The sequence below is a fragment of the Brachyistius frenatus genome, unplaced genomic scaffold (genome assembly GCF_029030835.1).
Source record: "Brachyistius frenatus isolate BFR_SWC_R1_liver_20210118 unplaced genomic scaffold, ASM2903083v1 Contig_138, whole genome shotgun sequence".
Taxonomy (NCBI): domain Eukaryota; kingdom Metazoa; phylum Chordata; class Actinopteri; family Embiotocidae; genus Brachyistius; species Brachyistius frenatus.
In genome coordinates, this window is record NW_027210737.1 from 538,135 (window position 1) to 564,974 (window position 26,840).

General features: G+C 39.0%; 1 protein-coding gene across 4 annotated transcripts in view; it reads right to left on the reverse strand.

Annotated features, from left to right (window-relative positions):
- phf14 (PHD finger protein 14) overlaps window positions 1-2,299 on the reverse strand; it is a 105,966-nt gene extending 103,667 nt beyond the window's left edge. For all 4 annotated transcript variants that reach the window (XM_069715104.1, XM_069715103.1, XM_069715102.1 and 1 more), the window contains exon 1: window positions 2,209-2,299. In XM_069715104.1, coding sequence (XP_069571205.1) covers window position 2,209 — 1 coding nt within the window. In that variant the 5' untranslated portion in view covers window positions 2,210-2,299. The remainder of the gene's footprint in view (window positions 1-2,208) is intronic.
- Between the last annotated feature and the right edge of the window lie 24,541 nt (window positions 2,300-26,840).

Consider the following 26,840-nt stretch of genomic DNA (forward strand, 5'->3'; position numbering starts at 1 on the left):
TTTTATCAACCCTCTCTGTCTGCCTGTCGTCAAGAGTGCACAGGAGAGCGTGATGCGGGCTGTCCAGTCTCACCAGATAAATCCAATTTCTGTCCTAGTCCACCTCTGGTACTCCATAACACCTGCCTGCTGTATTAAGTTTGGGCAAGTAAGACTGGGTCATTATATTTCTAAAATGGCCCATGCTTTGTCAGTATTTAACTGTATTTGAAAATCTATGGCGTTTAGTTGGCCAAATGCCCTACCTTGAAATGTTAATGAAAGTGAAAAATAATTTGTGGATCCGCCCCATGATTCAGATCAATTTAAAAATGTTATGGGTTCTTCCGTCTTATGTTACAACCATTCACCAAGTTTCATGAAAATCCGCCCAGTAGTTTTTCCGTAATCCTTCCGACAAACCCACAAACAAACCTAAAAAATAACCTCCTCATTTGCAAAACAAAAATGAACCTCCTCTTATAAAATATTGTTACTCTTTACCATGTAAAACCTGTGTTGCTTAAAGGTCATTACTAGTTCATGTTATAAGTAGACCAAACACTAACTCCTCAGCGGTCACAACTATTAGAGATTTTCAAAAGGAGATTAAAGAAAATCTATTCTGTCATTCCTCTGTGAATATATAAAATAAAGCGTATCATAAAGTTAGCCTCTGTCCAAATTCAGAATTTAACTGTGAATATATGAAATATATGAATATATAAAATAAAGCGTGTCATAAATTTAACTCCTTTAACTTTCATGATTTTGAAATTTTAGGCACAAAGCTATTTCCTTGTCCAATTTCCCACGATGATAGCACCCTGGTCACACTAACAATATGTATCATAGTTGATCAGACCTGATCAGTAGTTTATCGTATTCCCCGCTGCAACTGTTTCCTTTTACTTTGTAATACAGATTGACCTGTGTCGGTACTCATAACGTAACATAGCACTCCAGTGGAGTCACAGATTTTAAAAGACGCACACCAGCAACAGTGTAGGCTCCTTGACCATGCCATCACCCAAACATCAAATGATGAATGAAGCTTTAGTGGTAAGCCACTAGGAAATGTCACTAATGGACACTACTAGTATTTCCAGGGCAGCTCAGACAACTCTATCCACCTGAACCTTAACGGCAACTCCTGATCAGCTCTGCTCGGAGCCTTGTATGAAGGTTATTTTTTGTGCACAGACCAACATTGAAACGACACAGTTCAGCTGTCCAAAAAACATTCAGTAGCCCAGCGTCCAATTACTTTTGAATTCTCGCAGTTTGTTTCTGTGTACAGATCCAATTACAAGTCACGCCTAACATTGAACCAACAGAACCTGAACAGAAATAAGTGTCACATATTTGGACTCTGGGTTGAATGTGCTGTTTTGGGGTTGTAGAATGAGAGTATTGTGTTTTACAGCAAAACACACATCGTTCCTTCCTGTTCAAGAAGCAGCTGAGTTGAGGAAACAATGCTAAAACCTGGAAGAGCTGGCTTCACATCCAACGGTACATGTTCTGCTCTCGAAAGGCCCCGAGGCTGATGTGTATTTACATTTTGCAAACGTGCACAATTCAGTCTCACTGAAGTAGAGAAACGACCCGGTTTGATCGGCCAACAGCTTCTCTGATGCTGCAGTCTGGACTCACTTCAGGTGCATGCTCGGTGGACGTTAGCAAAGAGCGCCGCTGCGCCTCTGCAGCTGACACAAAACTGCACATCTCTTGCAGCAAAACAGATAACGATATAAACTGCCTGTGACCGAACAACCTTCAATGTCCGTAGTCAAGCCGTGAAGCCCAGAAACACGTTTACTGACACCTCACCTTGTTTTCTACCATGCGACGTAGCTAGTTGTTGTTAGCATTGTCTGTACTCACTACCGTCACATTGCGGCTTTGTTATTCAAATCCTGAACTCAGCTGCACCAGCACACATGTTCGAGAATGGCACTAAAGGGTGAGACTCCAATTAGACAGACAATAGCCGACCCAATAAAATGCAAAATTACACGTAAAACAAATTAGCATTAGCTTTAGTAGCCGCACCAAGTGCTAGTCCCATAGCATACCCAGGCTAGCTTAGCCATTTAGCAGCTAACTAGCACCAGTTAGAGTTTGCAAACATTGTTGTTAAAACGACGTGCTGTTAAATACACTTGGACAAATGCGTGCTGGATGGTAGAGGGGAAAAAAAATCACAATGTGGAACGAAAAACTTACTTAGTTCGTATTTACTAAAAGAAACAAAGCAGGTTTCCTTTTAGCAGCATGTTATGTGGACAAAGGAGAGCTCAGCAGTGACGTATCGACGACTAGATGTTGTTGCCATGGGGACAGTTAAGGAAGACGATGCAGGATGGGAGCAATAAATAAAATAATAATAATAAAAAAGATTTCATATTTCAGTTTATACATGGTCACTGCATTAATATATAGTGAACATATACTGTATAATGTCATAGTGTCGAGAAAGACAGCCGGATTTACAGTGTAAGACCTTGAACCATGAAACCAACTACTGCTGAGAATAATAAGACCATACATTGAAGAAAGTGTCTCAGTTGTGTCTTATTTCACCTTAAACCTGAAGAACAACTTCAGTGTTCAAAGATTCTCCACGTGTGTGGAAATCCACTGGAGGAGCGAACAACATACTTCTAAACAGGCTCAAGTTTTTCATGTGATGTTTTGATGGTGGAGGTAGAAACTGATAGTTGTCATGTCAGACCAAAATCTCCCAAAAGATGTTGAGAGTGATTACTCAGATGATAACTGAGACACTCAAAAGCAAAAATATAGCCAGGATACTATAGAGCAAGTAAGAATACTTAGTGGTTGTATATTGTAAGACAGAACAGTCCTATTGAAAGGGTATACTTTCTTTCCTTTTTCTTTTGTTTTATCCTTTACTGTCATGTGAAAAAGTAAGTACATCCAGGGGGAATTATTTTTGTTGTTGTTTTTTTTTTTTAAATATATTCAACCAAGCAAACATTCAATTGACTTTGCAACTGTGCCTCGAGATATAATGGGTGATAGGCTACTTGAAAAACACCACAAAACAAAAGATGTTTTCAATCATTTAATTAAGTAGAGAGAGGTGTAATTATGCTCTTGTAGAAAAAGACAGTACACTGGCCCCTTTAGCAGAAATAACTTTTTGTCTGTATTTTTCATAACTGTCCAGAACGATTCTGACTTTCACTTGCTGAAGTTGTGACCACTCAAATCGACTCCGCCCTAAGGAGAGGTAGCACTCCATTAGAGACATGCTCCCCTCTCTGGTTTGCCTCTTTACAGAGAAGGATTCATATTGCAGCACTATGATGACCCCAAACATACCTCAAAGCTTTGAAGAACTGCAGAACTTGAAGACCAAAATTAGACCAAGGAGTGTTGACTGTCATGGACTTTCCTCCACAGCCACCCAAATGTTTGGGGTATGAAGACTGAGAAAGTCAAACATTCCCGACATGACAAGAAGCTCTTTGAAACATTGTCAGATTATGCTGGAGTGACGTGGGTTATCAGGTTTGAACAAACTTGTGCACTCCATGCATCTCAAGTGCCGCTGCCATTAAAGCAAAATATCCTGAAATTCACATTGACATTTTTCAAGATTCAACTTTTTTAGTTAAAATGTTGAACTGTTATCAGTGTTTTGGTATTTTTGCCTTAACTAGTAGAGATAGAAAGACAGCAGACATGATGTGCAGTGGCGGTCCACCCGGGAATCGAACCCCGAGAACCTTTTGTATGAAGTTCAAAACACATGCAAAATACTACTTCCCTTCAATAGTGCTCACCCTCTTTTGAACTTCACTATATATGCTTTCTTTCTGTGAAATGACATGAAAATATTTTGGTCCTAAACTATCATAATGAAAATGGCCACCATTGTTTTATTTTCATTTAATAATTTGTTAATATAATCCCTGTAAAATGTAAAATCTTGCAATTATACTTTTTTTTAAAATTATTTGTGAAGAAAGGGGGAAGCTCCTCGAAGAGGATGCAGTTGCATAAATTTGTATTTTGGCTCATTTTCAAAATGAGCTTTGTTTCTGTTGCCCTTCTTTGACTTTGCAGTTTCACAAATAAGAGACGATTAAAATAAATGAGCCTAGATTGATCCTGATACACGGTAAGGAGAAGACTGATGGGCTAGGCAAGTGAAAGGGATGATTACAACTGTCCTTGCTTGATGACAAATGGCCCTATATTGTGCTAGAGTGAGGTAGATTTTTATTTATTTTTTTTTTTTTTTAATCTTTTTTATTTTTTATTTTTTATTTTTTTATCAGTTTGCATCAAAACACTTTGGGGATATCACAGCAGCATCATTGTTTCACTATCAGTTTGCATCAAAACACTTCACAGCAGGTAAATAGTGTTGGAGGGAATTTAATGAGTATTGTGTCTGACATTGGAATCAATGAGATAGTGACAGTCAGGCCGGATATAGATTTAATAGACTTACACTCACTGGATAGTAACTTTACTCGGAACAGATCAATGTTTAGAAAATGACTTTGTCATACAAATAGGTATGAAACAATAAAGTCAAGGCCATACTTCTAAACATGAGGTGAGAAGAGACATTTGATAACAAGCCGTGTCTTTCTGGCACTCACAGCATACAACTTCTAAAAATAAATTATGCGGAGCAAGCATCTGGAAATCATGAATTATATTTTGAAGCTACAACAAGTTTTTTTTAATTTTTTTTTTTTAACTCGGTCATACACATGCATGTACAACACTTATATGTGTAGTTTGTTTTACTTTTTTTTATTATTTCTGAAGAAATTAAGAAAACCACATTATAGAATAAAGCAAAAATAATAAAATCCATGCAGGTTTCTGTACAAAACAAAGTGTCCAGAAAACAGTGCAGTTTTCATTTGTTCTTCTGTTGGATCCCTCTGAAATTAATCCTCACTGGAAGATCAATGTGCTTAAAACTGTATGAGTGTGTTGGGGGAGAGGGTGGGTGTACATTTTTACTTTAACTTGACTAAAAACTGCTCATTTTCAACTTGAGCTGACATTCAAATAAATTACATCAAATTTCCTTTATATAGTAAGAACATAATGTCAGCTGAAGACTCTTGACATCATCAGGAGGAGACGTTACAGTATTATGTAGAGAAAACCCAACCGTGGCCCAAAATGTGTCCCAAGTAGACACAGAAGGAAGACTGAGGCTGCTGCTGCTGTGGGAACACTAATTGTATGTCCACATGGGATGGGAACTTTAATGTGTATAATCAAAACAACAACATAAGGTCTGATTATCATTTTCTTATGTGGACGTGTGGATCTCAGTGGACACATTTTCACAATTAAATATTCTGCTAACTTTAACGAAAGTGCTTTTTTTTTTTCCTAAACAGCTGGAAATGTTTTAGTTGACTCAACCAACTAGACTCCAATGTCAAAATACTTCTCTTTGACAAAGAAGAACAAAGCAACAAAGAAATGACATCTCTTTCATCACTGGCAATAAAACACAGAAGTAAGATGTGCAAGATTAAAGTGAAACTGCACAGCATTCTAATCACATATTTAGAAAAAGCAGAATTGAGGTGTCCAGGAGGTGAAGATGTGTAAGTGCAGGCAGTACAAGCATTAACATATATTACACTCATTGAAAAATGATAGAATCATACTCAAATCAGGGTTTGAATTACTCAATTTAACACAAAAATAAACGATCATATATGGACTCCACTGCATTTGGTATAATGTGATATGAAGGTACAAAATCATTTAAAAGGGACAAAGAAGATGCATGAACATACCGCATACTTTCAAAAATAAAGCTCAAATGTCAAAGTCAATAAAAAAAAGACACTCCAAAATAATGAAATCAGGTGCTGGAACAATGTTGAGGATTGAGTAGAAGTAAATCACGCTCACTCAAAGCTCCCAATGCAGTCCGTTTATAACAACACTATATGAAGTGCAATGTGCTAAAAAGGTCACTGATGTTGTTTTGTTGTTGTTTATAAATGAATTGCATCAGAAAATGTGAATGTTTATGTTTTACTTTTAAATCATTATGAAAAATGCCCTAACCTTTCATGCATAAATGATACAGTGTTACACTCTGTGGCCTTGCACAGCTGGTCGATTACTAAACTAGATGAGTAGGAAAAAAGGCTTTTGAATTGTTACTCCTTTATATGTCATTTCATTGAAATTAATTTGTAGTTAACCCAGGTTGCCTTTGATATTGGATGGGTGAGATAGGCTACTGCATTATGTTACGCGCCAACAGCCTGATTCACATCCAGTGCAATAGACGACAGTCAATTGAATTTTTTATATGATTAACTGAATCAAAAGGTTCCATTCAATAATCTAGTTTTAATTGGTGATGTTGGAGTTGGCTGGTTTGAGCTGATGGAGACGCAAGCATCAACACAGCCCTTTGTTGTGTCGTTACACTGATCTGAGTGCAGCCGGGTTCATGTTGATCCTCAAAAATAGCAACTCAATGCAAGCGCAGAAAAAAGCACCCTGCGCTGCACCAAACTGCAAATACACTTGGATCCGCGCTTAGACCAGCTTTGTGCTGGAATGAAAGGAGGGCCTTTAGATTTAAGTTTGATTTAAGAGGAGCAGTCTGGTACAGGCCAAATGCAGAGACCTGAGATCTTGAGAAAGCGTCCTACTACAGATATCAGTCAGCTTGATGAGCCACAGGACAGAAGCAATTACATCAAGAGCAAGAATAACACAGGGTTTAGGAAATACAAACATTACTGTAAGGATGTGCCACGACAAGGAAGGTTTAAAACCTCATTTGAAGAGGAGTAATTGCATTGGATGTTATTTATTGATCTTGAGGTAAAATGTACCAAAATGTCTGTGTGATCTACAGCCTCCCTCCACCTCGAGATTTTGCATTTAAATTGGAATATTTATTCATTCATACAGTGTAAATCATGTGACACCATGTTCTGCATTCATCTTTCATGAGACTGCCTTTACATTTCATTATAAATGTGGAGAAAGTGGATTGTGTTACTATCCCACTGGCAGTGTCTGATGATGTCTTAATGCAATAAAACGTTCACTGGTAACCAATTACTTCTGAGGCATGCAGAACAAATTGTATTTAAGGAGGTGTCATTTTCATCTCTGCCTTAAATAAATCTAATAATGCTTTTTTTTTTTTTTTACCGTTTAATAGTGCAGAATCCTGTGGAAACTTTGGGACTTTCAGGAGTGACTGAAGGATGTTCCAATTGATAGCTGAATTGTATTACTAATTCTTTCAATTACTTGTAGTTTTATTAACTCTAAAACTGACTGAAGTTAATACAGTCTCAGAAGTAGAATGAGTGACAGAAAAACAGGCCCACCTGCTCAATGAAGGCAGGCAGGTAAAAAACAAAAACAAAACCTAGTTTGGTCCCACCACATTAGGTGCCATTCCAAACCAACTAACGTTAAGTAGGAGTGCATTATTAAGTCCTCTAACAGTCTGCATCTGTACTGCCTCACTGATCAGATTCCTGGAAAGAGCAGCGTCTGTATTAGGTCAGAAATAGAGGAATCTCCACATACCTGCAGCTACAAGAGCCATGTGGTTATTACAGGACAACTGCCGCAGTTATTTCTAAAATATAATCATTTTTGACATGTCAAAAAAAGATACCAGCAGCAGTGAGATCTGAAGCAGTCTATGGGGTAACATTCCAATCATTGCAAATCATTATTATATGTTTTTGCCAGAGGCCAGGAATCCCCCTCCCATACTTAGAGAATTTATATAAACAAAACAAAATAATAATTTAAAGACAGTAAATTTTAAATACATTTTTTAAGTAACATTATAGCTTATAGTATAATTTTTTTTGTAAAGCACTTTGTACCAATTATTAATATTGTTATTATCATTATCACTATCATTATCATTATTAAGGCTCTTATTATAAGAATGAAGATAAGTGGGAGGTTATTGTCTACGTTGTAAATTCCTCAATGCAACTGAAACAGAACAGACTCTCACATTTTCCAGCAGATGTTGAATGGACACCGGACAAAGGAAGTTCCTGTTTCCATCATAGGGAGGTTTATAAGCTGCCCCTTAACTTCACGACCATGAGTGTGACCCCCAAGGAGTTGCACTCTGTGAAGGAGTGTTGTTGCTCACTGAACACTGTCTCTGTTAAATAAACTTTAGAGGCTGTAAAGTAAGTTTGTATGTTGACAGAGTGTATAAAAAACATTTTATTTATGCTGTCTGAGATAATCAGATGCCTCCCTTATGGTTCTGCATGATGTAAACAATTTAAACCTATGTGTCCAAAGTTTTTTAACAGTCCTGCACATCAAAGTTTATATATACACCAGATCAGATATTAGATCATTTATAAAAGAACCAGCTCTTAATTCTATGTGCTGATAATTTAACTGGGAAAGCTTTATGTTAATTAAAGGCACATAAATGCTTCATCTGTGAGTCATATAACATTATCTATGGGAAAACAAATGTATGGGTCATTTTATTTCTGAAAGCAGGAGCATCTAAAATAACTCCTCCCACTAAGTTGTGGTGATATTTGACCTGATGATAAACACATTAATGTATAATTTATCATTTTGATGCTTTGAATAAATTCCAGGCAGATCCAAGTTGTTATCCTGTCTGAACCACAAATGTTAATCTCAAATAGTTACCAGGTGTCCCACTTTATGTGGACTGCATTTCTTTTTCTTGTGCAACATTTTGAGACAATGTCCCACATTTTGACTGGCTCAGTAATTACTGATGAAACTGATGAAACTGATAACTTTATTTTTTAATAACAGTGAAGTCACACAATCAGTTCAGGATCGCCAGTTCAATGCTGCTGAAGATGATGGACAACAGAACAAGACAACAGTGGGACGTCTCCAGATACTGGAGCAGCTGTAATAAATGCAATGGGCCCAGGTGAGACAAAATGGCCTACTGATTAACAGCAACAGCTGTGACTCAGCAGATGAACACATTCTGTCTCCATCTTTGCTGCCATCATTACGTGACCACAGAATCACAAGCTGAGCTGCAGAATATGAAGGAAACTCGCAGAAAGAAAAGGAAATGCAGCGGCTGGGACACTTTATAACTGGATGGAGACGGTAGAAGGATGACATTCTCAGAGGTTTTTGCTTCTTTTGTCTCAAATTTACGTCGTGAAGCGACAAGTGAGTCTCTATGAATATGTGGTGTAAAAAGTGATCTGCTAAACTGTTGATACATTGAAATCCAAAGATGATTCTCAGAAAGATGAGGAAACAATTGCTGAAATAACTCCTGCTGACCACACAGTGCAGCATCCCAACCACAGTCAAACTTCACCTATCCTTTATTCTGACTGTGTTTACTTCATGTGGGAGTTTGGAAAGTTGCATTCAAATGAAATCCATTTGTTTAGTCCTTCACATGTTAACAGCCTGACCTGTAACCCTCAAAGTCTATTGTTTTATTTTTATTTAAATTGGATCGACATATCGAAACTTCAGATTACCTCTCAGCATTGTTAACATGTCCCACTTTGTCCCATATTCGGTTTGTGGAGATCTGGTCACCCTTATCTGAAGGAGGTGCTAGAGTAAACGTCAGGGGATCTTCACAGTCAGTAGGATTTATCACCTGGAAACCATAAGTGAGTTTACAAAATGTCACTGTAATCCACTTTATAGTTGTTGAGATATTTCAGTCTGGACCAAAGCAGTGGAGTAACTGACAGACTCACACAGATGTCTTACAGTCATGGAGCTAGTGAAGCTACAAACAGTTGAAAATGTACAAAATTAAAAGAAGATTTTTGGGAAAATATGTATACAGGTTTTACTCAATAACATCCATACAGGCTTTGCAATAAAAGATGCAATATTGTATCCGTAGAAAATATTGCCCTAGCCTCGTTCCTTTCCTATCGGATAGTTTATGATGTCATGATGTCCAAGTGATCAACAGTTTTACTTCTCTTTAACCCTGAAACCGAAGTACTGAGGTCCCAAGACCTAAACTCTTTCTGCAGAATAAGGATATAAAGGATTTATTTTTTTAGATTCACATTGACAAACTCAATGACACACACACACACACACACACACACACACACACACACACACACACACACACACACACACACACACACACACACACACACACACACACACACACACACACACACACACACACACACACACACACACACACACACACACACAAACAGTATAAGTAAAAGCAAGGTTAATAGATGTCATGGGAGCTCTGTTCATTAGCCCTGGCTCTGTCACACTGTGACTGGGCTGGGAATAGACTTCTCGTGGTGCAGCAGGAGATCCAATTGTTTTCAGATAGGCTCCCAGCTCTGCCACTTTGTATATTATGATGTTTCAGTCATGTTCAAAGAGCGCCTTTATTGGATATATCCTCAGAAATGTAGATGGCATGTGTCTGACAACTTCCAATTTCCTTTAAAAGGCGCAACTATTTATAAAACTGCCCGGCACTCTCTCCTTGGCGCTGAAGACACAGCCTCCATTTCTCTGATGGATTGGCTGTCATATTCCGACAGCGCAGTGCTTCTTTCACTTTATAGACATCTCTGTGCTCCTGACTGTGAACTGCGAGCTATAGTTTTTCTCCCTTATCATCACACTGCTGCCTCTGGCCTCCTCACATAAACAAACATGCAGCACAACAGAATAATCTTGAGTCTGGCAGGATTTAGTTTGGGTGAAGGTGCATATGCACCATGTGAGTTATTCAGCATTACTCACTACCTCATCAGAAATGATAATTAACGCCATGTTAATGATGTTCCCAACATATAGCCTGCATAAACTGTATGTTTAAGAGCAGTGATGGACATAAAATGTGGCAGGATCCAGGATTAAGGTTAAAATTGGAGTTGGGATTAGGGTTGGATTAGTGATGGGGTTGAATGAATCAAATGGCCTTCTTTGTTAAAAACAAAGCAGCATGATTTTTATTCTAGGAAGCTTTATTTGACACAATACGAGTGTCCTTATCAAGAGGTACTTTTCAGTGTCACACACATTAATGTCCTCACTGTATAATCCCAGCTCCAACAACCTGCAGACCGTTTCCACTGCAGTAACACAAAGACTTGCGTTTTTTGTTTCCATTGTTCTCTGCTTTGTAAAGAGCTCCTGTAACTACATTTCAGCACCATGGATGCTCAAGACTGATGGTTACCGTTGGACGATATCAGATTCTGCGCTGAGACCAAAAATAAGTGTTGGGCATGACAATTGATCGAGTGCTGTACATTACTGTAAAAGATATCACATCTGGAATGAATCATGACTTCCTGACAAAAAGAAAACCATGTCAGATGTTTTTCTTACCTGCTTTCCTGTCAAGTGACAACTTCAACAACATGTCTGAGACGTTGACCAACAGGAGCCCGAAGTGCTCCTCCACACACAACATGGCAACGTGAAAGACAGACAGAGGGACAGGCTAATTGTCCTCTTGATGCCTGTGACATCCTGTAGGTTATGAAAAAATGGTAATTGGTCGGTCGGTGAACTTGTAAAGTAACGACAAAAGTTTTGATTAATGAATGTTTGATTTCACACAGTGACCATCTTATCAGACAGAAATACATCATGTATTGTGAACTCAGTATAAGGTTCCAAATTGCAAAACCATACTTTAGAATTTCAGCACAGCTCATGCGTTGATACCAAAACAAAGCTCCAGGTTTGCCAAACAATTCTGGTATCAAATTAAGAGAATATATGTCGAACAACATTAACTACCATTTTACCACTTTATTAGTACTTTATCAGTAGCTCAGTATCCCAGGAAGTTGCAGCTGTTTTGTAGTCCCAACCTCCCAACTGACACCCAGTACATGCAACGTTCAGGCCAATGTTGGAAAAAGGGTTTGGCGGTCAACTGTAGTTCACCTCACAGACCTGTAATTATAACGTGCACCATTTTATTTACCGTTGAGGTTCTTTTAAACAGCGAGTGGTTGCCCTTTCCTCCATTTTGAAAACATCTCTGCCGCTGACTGGGGACTTTATGATGATTCAACTTTCTTTACATGACACTGTGAATTGCAGGTGACCATGGCAACCACAGAGACTACAGTTGGGTACATGATAGTTACAGGAGCTCTTCCCACAATTACACAGAAATAAACTGTATTAGAGCAACGTTAACTTCAAAGTGTAATGATCCCATCAGTGACAAAGCAGATGAGCTCACGCCTCGTCGGGTTTTGTTAGAGTCCATGCAGAGGAACTGGAGCCAGAGTAGTGCAAGAACAATTCTAAAGATTCATAAAAAAATTCCGGAAAGCTAAAATGTGTTGTACCTCCTTTGTGCTGATCTGCTATTTTAAGATCATAAAGACAGACATGAACAAAGACAAAAAAAGGGAGAGTCCATGTCATTTTGCACACTGCAACCGTCACCCTAAATTGGACTAAAGTTTGTTTTAAGGCCATTGTATCTGTGATTCATCAGGTTTGGGTGTTCGTATAACATATAGTTAGACTCATTTCTTTCTCCTCTCATTCATTTTCCTTCCTTTCATTCCAAGTTATCTTCTTAAAGGAGACATGTCTCTGCACTGCAGCTGCTGAGTTACATGTTTGTTATCACAGACAGACGTTCCTTCTACGTAAAGGTTAGAGGTTGTGGTAGAAATATTCTTACAAGTCTAGTTATACAAATGAATGTGTATCTGTGTCTGTGCGTGTGTTTTTGGCCATGTGTGCATCTGACCTAGTGGACATTGTCTTCCTGGTAAATCTGGTCCCTGTAGCAGGCCTGTGTGTGAGCAGTAGCTTATCAGCTTCGACCAGAGTCGCCCTCACTCCCAAACACCTCCATCGCCTGAGAGGAAAATAAATTGCACCCATGCAGTTAATAAGAATAAAAAATATATTGCCACAAAGTCTCACACAGCCATTACAAACACCACAAAAAATGAGTGTTGGGGGGAGTGTGTGTTTTGTGTGCTTCGTCAGGAGCTTGTTGGTGTGGTGAGACATCTTCCAGCATCAGGCGGTCATTGGAAACGCTTCTCATGATGAACAGTCGAGGTGGTTCGCCCTTTTCCACAAAGCCAAACAAACATTTTTTTCCTTGGCGTTACACCACCAGTGTCATGGGTGCATATTGAATTCTTGACAACAGCGTGACGATGTCTGTGGAAGGTAATTACATTTTGAATGTTCTTTTGCTTCATTCAGCTCCTGGAGGGGAAAATCCATCTGTTGCACCCAGAGATTGTATGAAGAAATCATGTTTCCTCAAGCCCTCAAACACAGCCATTTACATTGATATCAAAACAGGTACGGCAGCGCAGGATATATATGCTATGGTAAATTAACTTTTGGCCATGCTGCAAATGATACATTTCCTGTGAAATACAATAAGGAGGATGTTCTATTATACAGTACTGAAAAAAGAACGCACTGCATTCCTTCAACAAACGATTTAATAGAACGATGGTGTGTTGGGTACAGATTTCTGAGAACTGCCTAGCAACATGATACTTTTTGGTTATGGTTTCTCGTAGCTTGATACGATGGGGAGGAAATTAGGAGGACAGTAGAATCAATGCATAATTTGAGCTGGATTTTGGGGCATTTACATTTTTGTAAAAGGACACCACGTAAATCACTTTGTACTTACCTTCTGGTATCTGACATGTAAAACCCTGACTGTTTGAAACTCTCAGTGGTACACTGTGTTTCCAAAGTGGAAATGCTCAACCATGATGGTTACCTGTCCTTCCAGGATTTTGCATAATTTTTTTGTGATTGTTATGATCAAAAGTGATTAATTTTGCTCCGGCTTTTCTAAAAAAAATGTGATGTAATTTGTGTAGCTTTAAGTGAGTTTCTTTTGCATTAAAACTGTAGCCTGGTGTTACTAGGCGTGAATATCTGGGTCTGGGTACGCTTCATTGAGAATCATTAGCAGTCATTTCATTCTACTGGGCGTAGACCTTGGGTTAGTTTTGAAACTATTGGAGCAGCTTTTACCAGTCGGTTCTTCTGTTGGATCCCTCTGAAATTAATCCTCACTGGAAGATCAATGTGCTTAAAACTGTATGAGTGTGTTGGGGGAGAGGGTGGGTGTACATTTTTACTTTAACTTGACTAAAAACTGCTCATTTTCAACTTGAGCTGTCTTTGTGACATTCAATTAAATTACATCAAATTTCCTTTATATAGTAAGAACATAATGTCAGCTGAAGACTCTTGACATCATCAGGAGGAGACGTTACAGTATTATGAAGAGAAAACCCAACCGTGGCCCAAAATGTGTCCCAAGTAGACACAGAAGGAAGACTGAGGCTGCTGCTGCTGTGGGAACACTAATTGTATGTCCACATGGGATGGGAACTTTAATGTGTATAATCAAAACAACAACATAAGGTCTGATTATCATTTTCTTATGTGGACGTGTGGATCTCAGTGGACACATTTTCACAATTAAATCTTCTGCTAACTTTAACAAAAGTGCTTTTTTATTTCCTAAACAGCTGGAAATGTTTTAGTTGACTCAACCAACTAGACTCCAATGTCAAAATACTTCTCTTTGACAAAGAAGAACAAAGCAACGAAGAAATGACATCTCTTTCATCACTGGCAATAAAACACAGAAGTAAGATGTGCAAGATTAAAGTGAAACTGCACAGCATTCTAATCACATATTTAGAAAAAGCAGAATTGAGGTGTCCAGGAGGTGAAGATGTGTAAGTGCAGGCAGTACAAGCATTAACATATATTACACTCATTGAAAAATGATAGAATCATACTCAAATCAGGGTTTGAATTACTCAATTTAACACAATTTCGGTTAGCTAGCAGCAGTTTGTTTTGATGGTGAGGGAGAGGTTGGGGGGCTGTTGATTGTAAATGAGTGAATGCATTTTTTTTTTTTTAAAGCGAGTTTTATTTGAAAAGGTTTCTTTATGCTGTAATACTTGAAGCACAACTTCTGTTTATTATTTTTTTTGTGGAAGAATTGTGGGAATGCAGCAAAATTGCAAGCTCCCACTAATATTGCAGAAATTGCTTAAATTTGGGTAAATTATTGCGATCACAAGATTGTAAGGTGATGAGATTGTTCCTGTGGGGACTGATCAGTTTTTAACCCCTTAACTCATTGGTGTTTATCAAAGTAGTTGTCCTTAATAATGTTGTGGTGTCAAATGTCAAAGTGAAAATCAGCTTTTTTATATTAAAAAAACAAGAATGCTGCAAACACTTCATCAGTCGCTCCACGCTTCACTGCAAAACATTGCAAGCACTTCACTGTGATCAGTGATTACTACACCGACTGATTTGGGTTTAGTAGGTGTCATTGTATGAGAAGTTACAGTTGACTGTGCGCATGATAAAACAGTGGAACCATGAGATCTACAAGTCTGCACTGAGACATTTTCATTCATTAAATAATTGTTCTTGACTTTATGGAGAAAAATTAAATTATGGAGCCAGAAAAACAACTCAGCTTCCGTGCTGGTTTCCAGATACTTTTGGTAGGTCTCTGTTCAGGAACAGTCAAACTTGAAAATCTTTCCACTGTGGTCCAGAAGATGCAGAAAACATTATTGTTGTTCATTCATGTGACCTAGCCACTAAGCAAGGCCCAGACTACACGACACCGACAATCCCACCCTGGAAATTTCACCCATAGAATACAGAATACAGAACACAGTAAGAACAGAGAGGTGAGGTTCCAGTTCCAAACAAAAATATTTTATTCAGGTTTGAGGGGCTTCATGGATGCTCAAATTAGCAAAGACCAGTTAAAATAGATTTCTTACAAAAATGTTTTAAATCAAATTTTAAATTTACTATTAAACTGAGACCATGTTACCAGTGCAGGGGAGCCATGGGTTCCAATGACCAAACAATTGAACCATGTGAGATTAGGGTACACACACACACACACACACACACACACACACACACACACACACACACACACACACACACACACACACACACACACACACACACACACACACACACACACACACACACACACACACACACACACACACACACACACACACACACACACACATTAAAAACATTTTAAGAATGTTAATACAAAATATTTGTAGAGAGTTTTTAAACAATGCTATCCAAACCGTTAAGAAGAACACTCTGAGAACAAAAACAACCTTCCTGCGGAAAATGTTACTGGAACCCAGCCAACCTGGTATCAAAAAGAAAAAGAGAAAAAGATGGTGAGGTATGAGTCAGTTAAAGAGTAGGAGGAAAGAAAAGAAGCTCAGCATGTAACGAGGTCCTCCAGCAGCCTCGGCCTATAACAGCATAACTAAGGGTTGGTTCAGGTCTACCTGAGCCAGCCCTAACTATAGGCTTTATCACAAAGGAACGTTTTGAGTCTAATCTTAAAGCTAGAGAGGGTTTCTGCCCCTCCAACACAAACTGGGAGCTGGTTCCACAGGGGAGGAGCCTGAACACTGAAGCTCCGCCTCCCATTCTACTTCTGGAAACTCTAGGAACCACAAGTAGACCAGCGTACTGAGAGAGAAGTGCTCTGCTAGGATTATATGGTTCTATAAGATATCTGAGAGCAAAACATTGTCACCTGTGTGACCAGTGCTACCAAGCCCCCCTCCTGCCTCCTTATTTTGCCAAAAATGTCTTTTGTTGCCTCTGTTGTGTCCCACGGTTGTGACGGTTGGTCACACGATCCCATGTCACATGACATTTACATGTGTGGTTGTACTTTTTTTACGTGAAGACAGCCCAAAGCGTGGCTATTTCACATTTTGCTGTCGTGGACCACATGTCTATTTCACGCTTTGCTGTGAGACTGGCTTGACACGGCATAATATTCTCAGAACATATTTACGTTATAGAACAACTACAACACATTTCTAGTTGCGTAGTGTGAACAGAAAGAGTTCCTTTCTTTTGGTCCACATTTTGGTCCACTTGAAGAGGACTGAGTTTAGTTTGTTTGTAAAGGACATCCAAAACTTACTGACAGCTGGCAACTCCTTTTAAAACCACAAACTGCAACTGTAACATTTCTCTTTCTGTAAGCCTGAATAAAAACATGATGCAACATGTTAATTCAAATTCATATGTATGTAAATCTGAATCACTGTGCCTACTCATTTAAAGGAGCATTTTTGGTCCAATGTGTTACAACATGTTTTTTATGTTTTCTAATTTTTAAAGTAGGATTTTCCTCTTCCTTCCTGTCTTTTGGTTAAGCTATGCTAAACACATCTTTTTTTACATTTGACCAGTTCACCCAGTTTTTCAATTTTGCATTTCATGTCATGGTGTCATGGGAGGTTTTTACCATAAAGGTCGGTTGGGAGTGCCATTTTCATTTATTGACTCCTCCTTGAAAGGGCAATAGCAAATAAACCTGACGTGACTTCATACTTCATCATCCAGTGTATTTTTCTATGCTTTCCTCATCCACTATGTTTTCTTATCATCTCTTCCAAAAACGTTGTGTGCCTGTACCTTTGTCTGCTCCTAAACCCTGCTGGGCAGCATTCTGAGGACCCTGCAAAACCTCGGCTTCCGTCTGACTGTGGAAATAGAGCTTTTGTTCTCCGATGTAAGATCCTCAGCTTCAGCCTGTGGGATTAGCACTGGTAATTCACTGCTTGGCAGGGGATAGCTTTGGTTTTGCATGTTGCACAGTGGCTACAGTGCTTTGGCTGTGGCAGGTGGCCCACTGGGGAGGTAAAGGCTGGACATGGTTCCAGGCAAATAATACCCTCATGTACAAACTACTGCTATTATCAGGGACATAGCTTCAGTAATGTGTCAGTAATTTTTAGTGACCTGAAGGGAAATGTACGTTCAATACACAAACATTTTAAGTGGCAGTTTTCTTTTTACTCATTATCTAATTCTCATACTATTTACATTTTTTTCATATCCTAGTTCTTTAAAGGTTGAAAGCTACAACTGGAGTTTTTTTTTTTTTTCTGTCTTTTGGGAAACAAGTTTATGTCGCCAATGACAAGAAGAAAATGTTACTATAACTGCCGTAGACAACATTGGATTAGAATGATATTCTTTTCACGATTATGGAATTAGTCCATCTATTTTAAATATAAGTATTGAATATTTTTGTGTGCCATTTGTATTGAGTTTCTTAATGGCTTGTATTTTCCACTTTTTCGGTTTGCCTCTGGTTTCCCTATCTGCATCTTAGAAAACACAGATACATTACTGTTTATAATTCAGGTTGAATAGTACGGTGGATAAGAATACCAACGCTACCTCATATGAATACTCAAGACACCTGATGGTCTCAAATACATGAAGAAATAAATAAATTGCACCAGTTAATTTATTTCACTTGTTAAGTCAAAATAATACTTATTGGATGTAACTCCAGTTCTATTAGTACTCGCGGGTCTCTAATGGGCTTTGCTATTGGTGAATCCCCTGTAGGCTTTGTCTCGGCACCCTGAGATATTTCATTGTACTCACTGACCAATCAAAGGGTAGCCTATGCACAGATACTATAAACCATGGAAAGCCCTTTGCTTTGGAACTCAGCAAACACCTTCAGCTGGCCTGATAGGTAGGTAGGTAGTTACTTTATTAATCCCCAAGGGAAATTTTTTTTTCCGCTACAGCAGCAATAAGATAATAATAGAATAATAAAAAGCAATAAAATAGCAGTAAAATAATATTAAATATAAAATGCACAGTATATACAGTATATACAGTACAGTATATACAGTATCTATATATATTATATACAAACAACCAAAAAACACAGACAACAGTGTTATTGTTGTGTGATGGATTTTGCCAGAGGTGAGTTATTGTACAATCTTATTGCGGTCGGCAGGAATGATCTCCTGTATCAGGAATGATCTCCTGTATCTGGAATGATCTCCTGTATCAGGAATGATCTCCTGTATCTGGAATGATCTCCTGTATCAGGAATGATCTCCTGTATCTGGAATGATCTCCTGTATCAGGAATGATCTCCTGTATCAGGAATGATCTCCTGTATCTGGAATGATCTCCTGTATCTGGAATGATCTCCTGTATCTAGAATGATCTCCTGTATCAGGAATGATCTCCTGTATCAGGAATGATCTCCTGTATCTGGAATGATCTCCTGTATCTAGAATGATCTCCTGTATCAGGAATGATCTCCTGTATCAGGAATGATCTCCTGTATCAGGAATGATCTCCTGTATCAGGAATGATCTCCTGTATCTGGAATGATCTCCTGTATCAGGGATGATCTCCTGTATCAGGAATGATCTCCTGTATCTGGAATGATCTCCTGTATCAGGAATGATCTCCTGTATCTAGAATGATCTCCTGTATCAGGAATGATCTCCTGTATCAGGAATGATCTCCTGTATCTGGAATGATCTCCTGTATCTAGAATGATCTCCTGTATCAGGAATGATCTCCTGTATCAGGAATGATCTCCTGTATCAGGGATGATCTCCTGTATCAGGAATGATCTCCTGTATCTGGAATGATCTCCTGTATCAGGAATGATCTCCTGTATCTAGAATGATCTCCTGTATCAGGAATGATCTCCTGTATCAGGAATGATCTCCTGTATCAGGAATGATCTCCTGTATCTAGAATGATCTCCTGTATCTAGAATGATCTCCTGTATCTGGAATGATCTCCTGTATCTGGAATGATCTCCTGTATCAGGGATGATCTCCTGTATCTAGAATGATCTCCTGTATCTGGAATGATCTCCTGTATCTGTCCTTGTGACAGCGGAGCTGGAGGAGTCTTTTGGAGAACGTCCTCCTCTGTCCCTGCAGTGGAGAGGGTGGTCAGGATTATCCAATATGGATAATAGTTTCCTCAGTGTCCTCCTCTCCACCACCTTTTCCAGGCTGTCCAGTTTGTAGCCGATGATGGAGCCGGCCTTCTTAACCAGTTTGTTAAGATTGATGCTAGATTGCTATGCACAAACTCATAGAACGGGAATTACATCCAGGAACTACTATTTCAATTCCATATGTGCTGCGTCCATTAACAGGCTTTACTATTGGTTACCACCTAAAGCTAGGCCATTAGGGATTAGTGTACTCCCGGCTCGGCCCAGCGGTTATTTTTTTTCTGACCAAGGTCAGACTCTCAAGTACTCATCTCCCTGGGGTCGGGCTTATCAGTCAAGATTCCATCCACTCAATGTTAGATTATTCCCGGCGGCACCCCAAGCACTACACGAGACACTGAATCTGACACCACATCCCTAAAATATGATGGCACAAACATGGAAGTGGAGGACCAGGATGTGGCCAAGCAGATTTCCCTCACTGACACGCCCTCGGTCCACTGAGGGAGCACACGCTAGAGTCTCATGGCTCCTGCGAACTTCCTCACAAAGCTAATGAGCAATACGCTGAGACAACACCAGCACCTCTGAACCCATGAACTACTCGCTGGACTTCCTAAAACTCGCTGTGCAGTCCATGTAACAATAGAGTGCCTGCACAATAAGGTGTGAAGGTGCCTTTCCTCCTCGTTATCATAAGGCGAGGGGGCAAAAACCATGAGTCCTTGCTGGAAGAAGGCGTTAGGTCACAGCTCAACCTATCGTTGGTGAGAGACATGCATAAAGGGTGCAGTGACAAGGCCCAGAGGTTACCTACTTTCCAGAAAGAACGCCATTTTGATCGACACCAACACCAGGCCCGTCAGCTCCAGTGGCTCGAATAACGACCCAGTAAAACCATCAAACACAGTCTGCAGGTCTCACTGAAGGACAAAGTGCCTTACTGGAGGTAGGAAGCACCTCCAGCAGGAAAAACTTCACCAAAGGGTTTTTTTCTGCCATGAGCGCAACATAATTTTTTTCTAGATGGTAACAGATACCTACGTAAGGAACAGCATAGTATTACATAGTAAAGTGTTATTTATACACTTACTAAATAGCTTGATGAACAGCGCCCACCAAAAAGACGTCCACTATATGTGCTTGTTTTTTCATGAACAAGCTCAGATTGTTATTTCAACTATATGAAAAGAATCCCAGCAGATATAGACCTTTTTGTTCATTCAAGTTTTTGTTTAAATTCTGGATTGGTCAAACGTATATGAAAAAGGAAAAACCAATAATTAAAAAAAATACAATCATATTACATAAAAAAATACAGGGAAAAAAATATGTATTAGCACAAACTTATCATAAAAAAGTACTTTATCATTTGATACTAAATACTGCATCCCAAATACTCTCATTTATAAAAACATGTAAAATAAAATAATAGTCTTCCTCCCTGAACATGTTATGTGCACCTATGAGGTGAATCTTTTTGTTGAAGAGTGAGAACCTTTTTGTTCAAAAAATAATATCTCTGTTCAAAACCACCAGACTCAAACGCAGTTCCAATGTTTTGTGAGCTAAAATTCTAGTTTTTATCAATGGAGTCTGGTGGCTTTGGACATAATACTATGGCTGTTTCTGATTCCACAAAAATGTATTTCCCTTTAGGGATTATTTTCATTATGTTGTCAGACACTTATATTTACAATCTGAACCTGTCTGTGGCAAAAACAAACAATTCTAATCTTGGACTTTTGGTGGGTGCTGGTTAGCTAACCTAACTGTCTATAAAGTGTCCAACATACGGTAGTAACAGAGCAGCGGGGTAATGTAAACCCATTTTTACTTGAGGTGTCATTAAAGTGAGATGTTGACGGTTAAGCGTCCAACTAAAATATTTACAATATTTCAAGATGTGGTTCATCCCTGGAATAATCACTTTGGATCTAAAATATGACTTTCCCAAAATAAGTGGTTTCAAAAGAGTATAAGTTGAGCCGCATGGGGTTAAACTGTACTGGTATCGGTAAGTAAAACTGAACATTTTCACCTCATACAATACTGCATCAAAGCAAATGAAATTCAACAGAGGTGGTCGCGTTTGTGCAAACTGAAATAACTGGTAATGTACAGATGGAAAGGGAAATGATGGTTTCACCTGCGTGTAATAACATCTGTGGAGGTGAGGCCCTGGTCTGTCCTCTGTGTATAGATGATGGGTTTTGGTTTATAAAATTAAAATGTCATGCTTGGTGATAAAAAGTAAGAATGCAATGTAGAATTAATACTTTACTTTACTAATATTTCAATAATTATAACCATAAATGGGGCACCTGGCAGTCCTGCTTTTTTCTCTTTTTAGGAGACGTGACTTCCTCAATTTGTTCACCTCCACTGGTAGACCAACAACCAACATACAGTGTTAGCGAGCGAGCTAACGAGAGTAGGATTAAGTTGAAAAATGTTTCTTTATTAAAGATATATGTTGTACAGTAATTCTGCTCCATGAAAAGTAACTCCATCCCTTCATTCCTGACCATCTTCCTTCTGTTTGTCACCAAGCAGCCACACTGATTTACTCCTGACGGTATGTGTGCAGATTGTGGGTGAGGTGGACCAGTGAGTCCATGTCTCGTTCACTTTACTTCTTCCCCAACAGCTTCTTAGAAGAATATGTGGCTCTTTAGCAGCTAAATGCTCCACGATGTTCAGCAGCTAGTCGCTAAGCATGTGTGTGTGCTGTTTGCTGCTGAGCAGTTTGTGTACAGTGGGATTATTAGAAAGCAGCTTCCAACTGCTGCTGCTGCTGCAAACAGGGTTTACAACAGCAATGAAGAAAACCAGGAACCAGCAAGTCTTCTCAGAGACACCCTCAACACATTATTATTATTATTTAAAAAAGTATTCATCAGTAAAGCTTTTAATGGGCTCTCCTGAAAGTCTTGGCCTTTAGATAATGGATAAACATTATGTATTTAATATATTTGTTTCTGACCATACACGCCTGTAACTGCAATGTACAAATTTGTGCATCCTAACATTTTTTGTTGGTAGTCTGTGTTGGCTAATTGAAGTGCATTATAATGATGCCCTCCAAGTTCATTTATTGAATCACTGCACAATAGCAGCGAGTTCAGGAAATTCAATACAGCTCCCCTCTCTTGTAAATAACAGTTCGTTCAGTATTGTGATTGCTCTTTATGAAATGGAGGAACACTTTTCATATCAGTGTCAGTCATTCACTCTTCAAACAGCCTATTTCTCAGTGAGCACGAATGACAGGGCCCACATGTTTTCCTGCTGCTAGACTCATTTATCTCGCACACCTTCAGACCACCCCAGCGCTCAGCACAGAGAGTGTCAAAGTGCGCTCCGTCTATGTTCATATTCATTTCCTCCTGATTATGTCTCTCTGGTGTCTGTGATTACTCCCAGGCCCGCTCATTTCAGAATACATCATAAACAATTTACACGTCATTAGCTTTGTTTTGATCATATTTGTTTGACGAAATGTCTTCCTGCATGGTGAGTGCTGGGGTTATTTACCCCATTTAGAGGCCAAAGGAACACCATGCAGGGTGGGTTATGTTGCATTGTGTGATTAATTGTCATGGCTCTGTGCAGAACTTTGCATTTTGCTAACTAAGAAAGAGGTGAATGTATTGTGTGTTTGTGATGAGTGTGAGAGTGCTGCTTGTGTTATTGCTTTATTCATTCTATCATTATAGGCAGTGTATCCTCAATAGCTCATGCAGGTAGTTTAATTGCATTTATATTGATCCTGTCATTAATCAGCAAGTACCATGTAGAGGATGTGGATCTGATGTACAACTTCCAAAAGGGGTAAAAAGACATCTGAGAAATCATGTGTTGTTTGTGCGCGTTTGTATGTTTATGTGTCATGTGCCCTGCAGAGGGCAGTAAAATAGCAAAACACAGCAGCTGATACAAGGCAGAGCAAATAAAAAGCAAACTCGTCTCATAATAATAATAATGAAGCAAAAACGTTCAAACCGAGCACGTGATATCATAAAATACACGCTGTATCATTCTGTCTGTAATCTATGGTCCACATTGATTAGGTACACAGGAGATGTTTGTGTTTATTTTTTTCTTTGTGTTCCTCTCACTGGTTTTAAGGAGGCGGGGCTCAGTTAGAGAAAGCTGATTGTGGTATTTTCTGGACCAATCAAAATTTATGGATTTGAATCCAAATCTGATGAGGATGTCAATTGGTCGAGGGCTTGTTTGGTGTTGTTTGATATTGTCTGAAGAAATATTGGAAGGTATCCCTTTATGCATGCCAAAACTTTAACACAGCCCTAAAATACTTACAGTATGTGCCCTAAGATACTGAGCCCTCCAAACATGTATTAACTGTAGATTATATTGTTGCTACTTAAGGCATTTTAATTTAAGATGAAGGCATGTCAACGGGACAAATATAGAGACTATCTTTTGACTTTTATTTCATGCTATTTATAACCACATACAGTTTGTCATTTTATACAATGTTCCCTTTTTTTTTTATAGATGTGGAAAAGTAAGCTAACAGATGAATACTAAAGAAAATAAAAGTGTCATATTTGGTTGCCTAAACGTTTGATGCAGTGATGAATGACCACTGAATATACTGTGCCCAAAAGTGTGGTATCTTCTTTGGAAATGCTTTTCCCGGCCTTCAAAGCTGCTGCCTGCAGTTGATGTTTGGTTTCCAGCTGGTGAAATGCTCAGCTGGGTTTAAAGTTGGTGACTGACTTGAATAGTCAAAGATCCTCCAGTTTTAGTCACTGATAAACACTTTAGATGATGGGCATTGTGTTTGGGTTCACTGTTTTGTTGCATTGGCTGAGATTGGGGAACATCTTTGTGTGGACAGTTCTGAATCCACCCCGCTGCTGCCTTCATCAAGTAATCAATAAAGACAGAGCCAGTTCCTGAAGCAGCTCTACATGCTCAGGTCATCAAGTGATCTCCTCCTTGTTTTAATGATAAGTGAGGCCATTTTCCCTCCCAGATTGTGAAATAATGTAATTTTGTCAAAGCATCTAAAGCATATGCACAAGGTGCCATATGTCTCATGTACTGTGGCATGTCGGATCGAAGAAGGTCAACACTCAAGTGTTAAGTCCATGCAGTGAGGAGGTCAGGTTAATTGGATGGAACAAATCCAGAACTTCCATTTTATTTTGGTGCTGTCTGTCTAGAAAACTTTTCTCCAGAAGCTTTCTGGCTTGTCTTTGTCTTTTTTGTCAATTTCCAACCCAACTCATGGACTCCTAATAAGAGGTCTGTATCATGCAATGCTGTCTCTGAAATGCGCTTTCTCTATGGTGGTGACGTCACTAACTGTTGCTTTTAGAGTTCTTCTTTGCTTTCTAAACCATCTTTGTGTCATCAGCTGCAGTTGATTTCCGTGCTGCATTCATTTGTCTGTTAGTTACACTCAGAACAGATAAAAAAATAAGGCTGGACACCCCCTGCTCTTTTACATGTGAACAATTTGTGCTAAAGAAAACACCTGGGCAATGAGTTACACATCAGTCAGTCATACACACGAGTTGGTCCAGTTAACACAATACAGCTATCTCTGAAATAGTAAAATGCAAGTGCACGTGAGGACTATTAAATGTAAGTTGGTCATTACTTATTTTATTGCAACCAAACCCAACCCCTCGCCCCGCCCTCCCTGATCAAGCATGTAAAGGAATTTTCTGGTGGGTGGGAAAGAGTTTGGTTTGTTCCCCATGAGCTTCTACAAAAACATGGCAGAGTCTGTTGAAGAGGGCCCACTCCCTACTGTTATCACCCTGAGATCAGTAATGTGCAAAATGTTATGTGTCCCCCTAGTGTGTGTGTGTGTGTGTGTGTGTGTGTGTGTGTGTGTGTGTGTGTGTGTGTGTGTGTTTGGTGTGCCGGTGATGCCTTCCAGTTAATCAATTTAAAACTAACTGATGAGCATCAATTGGAGGAGCTCAATAGTGTTTCTGCATGATTGGACGGACGAGTGTGGTGCTGCAGCATTTTAAACACTGCCATTGACTCCTCCCCCTCCGGCCACTCTTCTTCAAAAAGGGGCCAGCCCTGGGTTTGTTTAGTGAGAACTGATAAACGGATTAGCTGTGAAAGATTTCTGACCTTATTGTAAATAGCACTAATTATCTTCACTTTTCTAAATGTTGTACATTTGGAAATATACAATTATACAACAAGCAGTTCCAACAAGGAAATCCGATTGGTCTTAACTGTACATCTGAACATGCTCAAATCAGCATGTCAGCACACTGTGCTCATCAATAGAAAATATCTCTCCACCACCATTGAAGCAGAATATTTAGTTTGATAAAAACACGGGAATTTTGGAAATGATTCTATACATTTTTTTTCAACTAATTCTGACTTTTGCATTTTACAATGCTCTGGAGGACAGTTAGCCTGTTGGATCATATCAACTGTGTCGATGGGTGGGTGACACGGTACTATTTTAAAAGATGATGTGTCCTTGGATTTGTTTTCATCAGATTTCTTAGTTACAATGAGTCTGAGGTAGCTAAGCAATTTAGTGTTTCTACGTGCTGTATTTATTCAGTTTGAGAAACCATCTCTAGAAAGCAATAAAACCAGACTACAAATCCTCTGTTGCTAGGTGGTTGCTCCGGGTCGGACTACTTTGTGGAGGAGTAAATATTGCATACATTACATAAGAGTTTATTGACGCGACTGGTTGTTTTCCAGTTATTACTCCTATGTCATGTATTGTCATGGAAATGGAGATCACACAAACAGTTTTATATTTTGAGAGTGAATTGCCCCACAATATGAATACATTTTGATTACATATTTTATTTAGTTGGTAACTTGTTGTATAATCGCAATAATACACTCAAAGGGTGTACTTTAACGTCATTATTGTAACTTCAGTGATGCAGTCAGGACCGAGGAACAAGCATCGTTGAAGTTAAAGCTCCCCCTCTTGTGTAATATTGCTGAAATGTATACATTTGTGCAG